Source organism: Orussus abietinus, unplaced genomic scaffold (genome assembly GCF_000612105.2).
Source record: "Orussus abietinus isolate OABI.00-Male unplaced genomic scaffold, Oabi_2.0 scaffold1198, whole genome shotgun sequence".
NCBI lineage: Eukaryota > Metazoa > Arthropoda > Insecta > Hymenoptera > Orussidae > Orussus > Orussus abietinus.
This window is the reverse complement of record NW_019395340.1, coordinates 1-9,187: the sequence shown is the minus strand read 5'-3', so window position 1 is coordinate 9,187 and position 9,187 is coordinate 1. Positions and strand designations below refer to the sequence as shown.

Below are 9,187 nucleotides of genomic sequence, written 5' to 3'. Positions count from 1 at the left end.
TTTAATTAAATTAAAAAGTTAATGTTAATATTCCTTCCGTAGGACGGGGCGCTGCGCCAAAAGTGTAACCATTGTGCGCTTCAGCATTCGTGGGTAGGTGGCGTTTTATGGCGAGCGACTATAGTCAAAGATTTCAGAAATCCCATAGAAACCCAGAGCGTATGTTAGCGCTTGATACTCTAAAAGTTGGCTAACAAACCGGAAGTGGGGGTAAAAGAGATCGCCAACAATATCTCACATACGGGAGGAAGAGAGACGCATATAGAAAGGTGAGTATTGGGTGTAAGAAAAAGAAAGAATGCAATTCGCTATATATCGCCATAAGATTAAGAGAGATGGAGAGATGATTACAGCGCCGCCATCCGTTGGCTAAGGTACTATTTATCGAGCATCGAACGTCCGTATTCTTCTGGGCTTCTATGGAGACTTCTAAATTCTTTGCTATAGTCACCCGTCGTAGCGAAAGGGTTAAGGGAATTGAATCGAACTGTCCGAAACATTGACACATGACTCGTGAGCACTAAAAAAATTATTCTGACACTTTCAAAATTTGGATTTTAAAAATGAAAAGTTCAACTTAGCCCAGATCAGAACCAAAATGACGTCGAGCTCTCGTATTTCGGGCAATATACAATTATCGAAGGCTCCGATATGAGAAACGAAAGGGTCAGGACAATTTAGAACACTCTGGTAATCGATAAACTAGTATTTGAACGGGATAAAGGCAGAAAAAGAGTTTTATGCGCTTCTATGCTAAAACGATGGAAATACGAGATCTCGGAGTGAAAATTTAATTGACCCGGAAATCACAGATGGCGCAGGGGGTCTCTCTACAGTCAACTAGGGCCTCAGAATGCACGAATCCAGAGGATTTCTGAAGTTTTACTTCGATTTTTTTTATAATTATTGTACGAAAATGACAGGTGGAGTATGCCATTTGTGTAAAATACCCAATATAATTCGACACAGCTGTCAATATAAAAGCGAACGTCGGCAACTTAGGTATTTAGAACAATTTTTTTTACCGACGTCGATCAAGTTCCTCGACGTGTTTCACTTCACCTTGGATATACAATAAAATCGGCAACATACCCTCATCCAAAATTCGTCATACAATGCACAAGCGATAAGGCAGCGTTCAAACAGGATGATTATACGATTCTGATCTTTCTGTTCGATTTCAAAATCCAAATATTCCTTCCAGTTCTTCAGTTGACAACGTTCCAGAGGCTTCACGTGGAAGTACGGTCTCTTGATCTGAAATTAAAATCCACGATACATTATTATTCTATAAGATTTCACGCACGCTAAATATACGTGATACATTTTTTTGTTATTCACAATTTATATTATACATACATGTCATACATGTGTCATATATACAATACAAATCAGTTGAATCATGGTACTCCACATTGTTGTTAAAGGTCACGTGAAAGTGGCGTCAGAGGTCTCATTTATGAAACTTTTCTCTCAACTGGGCATACCGAATCGTTTCAAACTTTACAGCATGAATATAGCGACTGTACGGAAGGTTTGACACCCATGAAATTTCAATTTTGAAAAATTTGTTTATAGATACTTAATAAATTTTGTAGAAAAAATGAAATATTATAGGCGCCAGGACCTATCATATAGCCTCCCTAATCACGTAGTAAAGTTTGAAATGATTCGGTAAACCTGGTTCAGAGAGAAACTTCACAATTGATTGACTCCCCGGATGCCATTTTTGCACCCCCTTAAGATGATATGAAAGCCGCTGAGAAATTTAATCAAGATCAATAAATTAAAATTCATGTATACCCTTTTTGGTGGTAACGTCATTTTAAATATTTAAGTGGCAACATAAGCTAACGCGTCCCGTTATCGACATTTATATTTATGTTGAAGTCTTTTACAGTCTATGTTGAGAATTTATACGAACTAAAGCGTTCCATATGTCATTTCGGTAAAGTAATGATGAAGATATCGACGTAAAACTGTCGAAATCCCGTGAATTCATTATTTTAACGACTGTTTAGGACCAACGTCGCCATCTGTGACGATTAACTGCAACTAAATTTTTGCTGTAAAAGCACCGTGGTAGCCCCGGGACGAGCCAGCATTCTCTTGCAATCGTTTGTGAATGAATTTTCCATATTTTCCCATCCGACTGTAATATTCCAATTCTACAGTATTCTGCATTATTCGATCTAGATCCTGAAACGCTTCATTTTCGATTCTAAGCCTCCAAGAAGCATAAAACATCGAAGACGTGCCCGGACCACGCCATGTTGGTTCCAGTCCGTGATAAATAAATAAAATTTTTATGAAAAATAAAATTTCGTGAGTTTTAGGACCTACGCGTTAAGGCCTCCACATTCACGTGGTAAAATTTGAAACGAATCGGTACACCCAATTCGGAGAATACTTTCTCCAACAATTTGACTTCTCAGATGTATACAGGCTGACTCTCTCATATCACCTTAACGATGCGACTTATTAATTAAAATTGTGACAATAGAAAGAAAGAAGCGTATAATTACCCCTTCCTCGTAAGACCACCTTGCGGCGACTGCGTTAACATTCGCTTTGTGCATTTTGCGCCTACTGCTAATAATCTTTTCTCGGATGGCTCTGGTTTCTTCGTCGGTAGGAGGTACCTCATGAGGTGGGGGTTCTTCTCCTGGTGGCGCATCATCGGTAGAAGCCGGAGTGGTGTCCTCGGACTTCAAGAGCGCCTTAACTTCGGCCCGTAGTGCGAGAAAATCATCGACGCTCAGAATGCGGTTTGGAAGATTCGACGAGACGAATTCTTGGAATGCCTCGAAATGCGTGATATACCCAAGCGTGGGAGTGCACAAAAGTCGGTCATAGAGGGCAGTGACTTTGCTGAGCCGCTTCCCCCCCAATTCCCACTTGATGTAACTCTCCCAAAGTCGATCGGACCTGAAACATGAATATCTGGGTTAGTCCCAGTAACGGAAGCTCCATGAATAATTCCAGAGTGCCCGCAAACCCTCACCTGAATTCCAAGCCGCAGGCTCGGATGGCTCTCTCGTACTGCTCCCGCATTTTCTCTTCATCTTTCTCGTAGACGGTTTTGCAGTGGTTGATGTAGTGCAGCCAAAGGTCGACGCTGAGCGAAATAGCTTTCAATCCTTGATCGAACACCTGCGTAACGATCGTGGAAACGTTTAGAACGGTCTACGACCAGGTGGGCTCGCGAGGAGTACGGTTAAACCTAGTTTTGTCTTAGCGTTGGTTAAGCATTACGGTTTTATAGTAACGAGTATACTCACGTATCGTACGCGGACTGTAAATAAACAGATATAATTAACACAGAGATTGCAGAGCATTGTGCATTCACCTTAAAATCAGGGCGCGTCCCGTTCGAGAAGCCTCTGTCTCTCTGTCCCGCCACTCTCTTGCTCCCTCTCTGGCCCGTGCACGTCCTAAGTCTTTGTCTCTGACTTTGACTCAACACCCGACCCATCTTACTTATGTATAAGTAAGGTATATATCGCAGCCTTATGCTTAATTACAATACTTTTTCCATACGTACGTACGCTACGCGTAGAACTTCTTATGGTAAATATAACACACACATAATTCTCACGGCGGTACTTTGTATGTGGAGACGACAAGCTTCGACTTGACATACGTATTTCTGTGTATAGTATTGATATATCGATTACGATATGACAATAATACGTAATAGCATGGTAATAGAATAATTAAATAAGTAGCTACTCGGTAAACGAAGAGAGTCGTATAGGTGCCGCAAGACGTGCTAGGCTGTTGAAAGGGAAAACCATATTTACGTGCGTGCACACCGCCCACGCGCCTTCCTAACTCGAGCTAGTTTCATTAGATTTCGTTAATTAACTCATGTACAATGATGCGATTTAACCTAGCAGAAACACCAAACGAATCGACTCACCGTTTGGACGTTCTCTGGGTTCCCCTTCTTCTTCTCGTAATCAGCAAACTTCCTCCAGTAGCCGTAGCAGTATGGGTAGCGTTCCAGAAATTTCGTGTAAGCTTCTCGTGCGGCCTCTGCGTCGTTCTAAAGGACACGAATGCAAATTAACGATCGACCCTGACATATGTCCCCAAACACACTACGTTACAATTGCATAACATTGGAATAACATGATATATAACGAATATTATTCAAAAGATACATTAATATCATATAATGTAGAATTATTACNTTCTTAAAGATGATTAACATTTTAATATGAACTCAATTTTATGGACGTACGTTATGCGGAAGCCAAGCTATTCTTTACCGTACTGTCAAAATAAAAAAAATCGAGAGGGATTTGTCGCTAAAAGCGTTTGACGATGTAAGAATTGTAGCACACTTACGTCACGAGTGTTGACTTTAAAAGTCAAATAGAACGATAGGATTTTCTTAACTAGTAAAAAATGAATCTGGTTAATTTTGAGCAGGCTAGACGAAAAATCAATTAGGTTGGGCTCTTAGAATTGACATACAATACGGTAAAAGAGTACATCTCTAATATCTTAATATTACAATACTCATTGTTGAAAAAAAGAAAAAGGAAAAAAAAAGGGAAGAGAAAATGTATGGTAGGTTTTTTTTTCTAAACACCAACGCCAAGATATTGAGAATATTTGGAGTCGAGTGTGCCAAATTTTAATGTTTCCCCTCATAGAAGTAATGAGGGAATAAACGAGTGCGAAGGAGCAGTAGAACTCATCGAGTGAATGAACAAATGTAATTTATACGTACTATTGTAAACTGTACTTTATAACGTAGCAAGGGAAAAAGTAATCTCGCAGATCGCAAACTTTTATTGAAGACAACGCCTAAGAATATAATTTATTACTATGCATTTGGTACAACGATTTTACTGCAGAACAGTTTATGTGAACTTTGTTGACTCGACAGCTTTGTTCGGTATCTAATATTGTGATATTTTTTTAATTAATAAAAATAATTACTTAATACACGTATACATCCTTCCGAAGACCGTCACTTTTTCTTTTTTTCTTTTGTCCCCCCCCTCCGAATTCCGTGCTATAAATCGGTACCAGAGAATTGCCCCTCGACAGAGGAGAAAACACGGCGTTTCTCGTAAACTAAATTTCTGTAAAACAAAAGTCGTTATATACAAAATCGAAACGCAGGGTGTAACAAGTGTCAGCTGTTATAGCTACTGAAAGAAACCACACCAATCTTCCAATTTCTTTTATGTATACACGTGTCACTCTTGCAAGCATTCGACAGCCTACAAAGTCTACATAAAATCAGAATCGTCGTAACTCTCAATCGTTAATAAATTGATCTCACGTTCAGTTAGGATTTATTTGAAAAATCAATTGCGCATTTGGCATACCGTTGGACCGCCAATACAACGCAGCGCAATATTCCTCGTAACACAAAAATATTAACGCGTCGTATTGAAATCTTATTACAAAGGACCACGGAAATATACAATAAATGTATCGGCCATAAATCACGTCGCGGGATCATTAAGAAGGAAATAATTTTTACGTTCTACCCGAACAACGGGATGTTCACGGATTTCAATAACAATGGAAAAACCGCGTCGCATTTCGCGCGGTAAAGCAAAAAAATAAGAAAAAGAAGAAAGAAAATACGCTGCGTTGAATCGTGCGACCGTTGGTAAGGTCATAAATCTACAAATTACAGGGAAAAACGTTTGACAATGACATCATCGTTAAATCAATAGTTTCGGGCATTACTAGATTAGTGCGCGGGATGTCTTGCAATTGTTCTCAGATCAATGACACACGCTGTACGGTATTATGTAAAAAAAGTAAAAGACACGACCAGGCCAATTAATTCAGAAGTCCCATAGAAGCCCAGATCCTATGTTAGCGCTTGATGCTCCAAAAGTTGGCTAACAAACCGGAATTGAGGGTAAAAGAGAAATCGCATGTGTTAGCCAGCGTTAATATAGTAATAATACAAATAAACAATGTTAATAGCGATATCTCACATACGGAAAGAAGCGAGACGCGTATAGAAAGATCAGTATTGGGTGTAAGATAAAGAAAGAATACAACTCGCTATATATCGCCATAAGATTGAGAGAGATGGAGAGGTGATCACAGCGCCGCCATCTGTTGGCTAACGTACTATTTATCGAGCATCGAACGTCCGTATCCTTCCAGGCTTCTACGTTGACTTCTGAATTCTTTGACAAGGCGAAATCGCGCCGTATCGAATCGCACTTCCCCTAAAGGTATTTCTTTCTTTCCAATTGGCCGTTAAAGAACGGCACAGTGTGAGTGAGCACTTCACAGATCGAATTTAAAAGTCCCAAGTAGAGGGACCGCTACCATTAAAGTCCGTGCAAGTTAATATTAACCCCCGTTTATGCCATCGTTTAACTTACACCCCGAACTCCTGGCCAAGCTCGTAGTCAACATTCCAACAGCGCAGCCGTTCGTTTTTGTTCCTTTTTTTTTCTTTTCGACATAACCGGAGCGCGTAAAATATCGTAACGCTTTTTTATACGTGTGCAGAGCACATACGTAAAAGCCGTAGAATGTACAGTACACGAGATAATCCATGTACCAACGGTGAAATGCGTCATATTAGTAGTAATTGTAGGAGCCCCATTGGTTGTATGGACCGTACGCTTGCGGTCCACCTTGGCCGTACTGCCAGTTCTGGTAATTCGCGTAATTAGGGTCCGACGGAGGTGGGTACTGTTGATAGCCTTGCTGGTATCCTCCTTGTCCCCCGTACTGGCCGCTTTGAAATTGTTGTTGGGATTGATAGGGACCACTGGGCCCACTGCTGTACTGGTATGAAGATTGGGAACTGACCGATGGCGGAGGCGGGACGTTCGTTTGATCTCCCATCTTGACCTTCTTCAACGGCGACAAATCTCTGTGACACGAGGTAAAAGATATGTAATGCCGGTCAGAGATTCATCCTAGTCGTGTCACCATGTACCACAGATTTCTATACATAAACCTAGATCGCTAACAGTGGGAGGCCATATGTGTTTAAGGTGAAGTGAAACCCCCTTCAAATCAGTCGATTCGAATACAACACTTTTTTTTTTAAGGGTATTGGACCAAACTGTCCGAAACTTTGACACATGACTCGTGATCATCTAAGAATTGTCCTGATATTCAAAATTTGGATTTTTGAAAAAAATTCTTTAACTCAGCCCAGACCAGAACCAAAATGGCGTCGAGCTCTCATATTTCGATCAATATACAATTATTGAAGGCTCCGATATGAGAAACGAAAGGAACAATTTTACGACAATTTTGAACACTATGGTAATCGATAAACTCGTATTTGAACGGTAAACTACTTGATTTACGTAATATACGTGAAAAACCTCGAAAATCGTGAAATTACCCAACCCTGGATCTGGGTTTATGTATAGAAATATGTCCCATGTACAAGAGGTGCGCTTACCCTTTCCCATCGTCGTTCTTCGCTTTCTTGCGTTCCTTGGCTTGTTTGATGCACTTCTGGAATTGCTCGTGAGCCTTCAACACTTGTCGAATGTCGGGACTAAAGTCTTCGAGGAATTCCACTTTACGCTGGGCGAAGAGAACCCTCTGCTCGAGATCGGCGTGTTCTCGGTCAATGAACATGTCCATGTATCCTACTACTTCTTGCGTGTCAACCGGATTTCGTTGCAAGCCTAGATCTATCAATTGTAGGTATAACCTCGGGTTGTCCTTATCCTTCTCTGTTGCCTGAAAGCCATGGGGAAGAAAAAAAGAATAATTAATAAGGATATGAACGCACACATCCAAGAAATATTGCGCATATGACATTTAGGAAAGATTTACGTTGAAATTGTAAAACGATAATTCGTATCAGACCTTTTGATGAAAACTTCTCAAGAAATTTAACATATGGTTAAAAGTGTGTAATTTCGAAAAGATTGACGTTGTAATTGTAAAGAGATGATTATTAGCAGGCGTTCTAATGAAAACTTCACAAGTAATTTAAGGTGATATGAAAGAGTGAACCTAAATATTCGGGGCACCCATAAGTAATCAATTTTTTTCACGTTAAACACCTCTTTCAAAATACCTGATTACCTATGGGTACCCCTGATATATCTGAAAAATTTAGTTACATCTAAACGTCACAGGTGGCGACGTTGGTCCTAAACAGTCGTTAAAATAATGAATGTACGGGATTCTAACAGCATTACGTTGATTTTTACATCATTACTTTACCGAAATGACATATGGAACGCTTTAATTCCTATAATTCTCAACGTAGACTGTAAAAGACTTCAACATAAATATAAATGTCGGTAACTGGACGCGTTAGCATATGTTGCCACTTAAGTATTTAAAATGACGTTACTACCAAAAAGGGTATACATGAATTTTAATTTCTTGACCTAGATTAAATTTCTCAGCGGCTTTCATATCATCTTAATATAACCAAAAATGTTCAATTTAAGAAAAATTGACGTTGAAATTGTAAATTGAGGATTCTTGGTAGACATTCTAATAAAAACTTCTCAAGAAACTTAATATAACCAAGACTGTATATAATTTAGGAAAGATTGACTTAGAAATTGTAAAACGAGAAACATTAACGGACGTTCTAACGAAAATTTCTCAAGTAATTCAATATAGGCAAAAGTGTACCTTCAGCAATACTTTCACCGCCTTGTCGATGTCGTTCTTAACTTTGCAGAGGAACCGGGCGTATTTTACAGCAATGTTATTAGCGATCGTTCGGTTTTTGCTGTTGGTAATGTAATTCTCATAGAGGGTGCAGGCCTTCTCCAAATCGCCGCGGCGGCGCTCCAAATTGACTCGTCTGTAAGCTATCTGCAACATGTTCGGCATTACGCTATCAATGTTCTCTAAAATTTCCGCGGCTTTTACGAAATTGCCTTGTCCTTCTTCAAATGTCGCCCATTGCAAGTGCAAGTTGGGTTTCTTAGGATGATGAACGGTGCACGCTCTGCAGTAGACGTCGCGTATCTTTTCAATATTGTCGCCTTCTTGAGATTCTAGATACCTCACGAACTGCAAGCATCGTAAAAAACATTAACACATTCAAACGATACTTAGTCATGGCAAATTAAGGTGAAGTGAAACCCCTCTCAAATCAGTCAACTCGAATAAGACACTTTTTCTTAACACTTTCGCTACGGTGGGCCTCGCTGCGGTGGCGAAAGTGTTAAGTTAAATTAAAATTAGCTACTTT

General features: G+C 39.8%; 2 protein-coding genes across 2 annotated transcripts; both read right to left on the bottom strand.

The window, feature by feature from the left end:
• Positions 1 to 1,092: 1,092 nt before the first annotated feature.
• LOC111674243 (pre-mRNA-processing factor 39-like) lies at positions 1,093 to 4,216 on the bottom strand (the record flags this gene model as incomplete). The annotated part of the gene is made up of 5 exons (XM_023433728.1): positions 4,196 to 4,216; positions 3,923 to 4,048; positions 3,005 to 3,153; positions 2,526 to 2,928; positions 1,093 to 1,257 (listed from the first exon to the last, which is right to left on the bottom strand). Coding segments are annotated over exons 1-5 (864 nt in total), but the record flags the coding sequence as incomplete, so codon positions are not given.
• Positions 4,217 to 4,783: 567 nt separating this feature from the next.
• Positions 4,784 to 9,006, bottom strand: LOC111674244 (pre-mRNA-processing factor 39-like; the record flags this gene model as incomplete). The annotated part of the gene is made up of 3 exons (XM_023433729.1): positions 4,784 to 6,874; positions 7,418 to 7,704; positions 8,620 to 9,006. Coding segments are annotated over 3 exons (972 nt in total), but the record flags the coding sequence as incomplete, so codon positions are not given.
• Between the last annotated feature and the right edge of the window lie 181 nt (positions 9,007 to 9,187).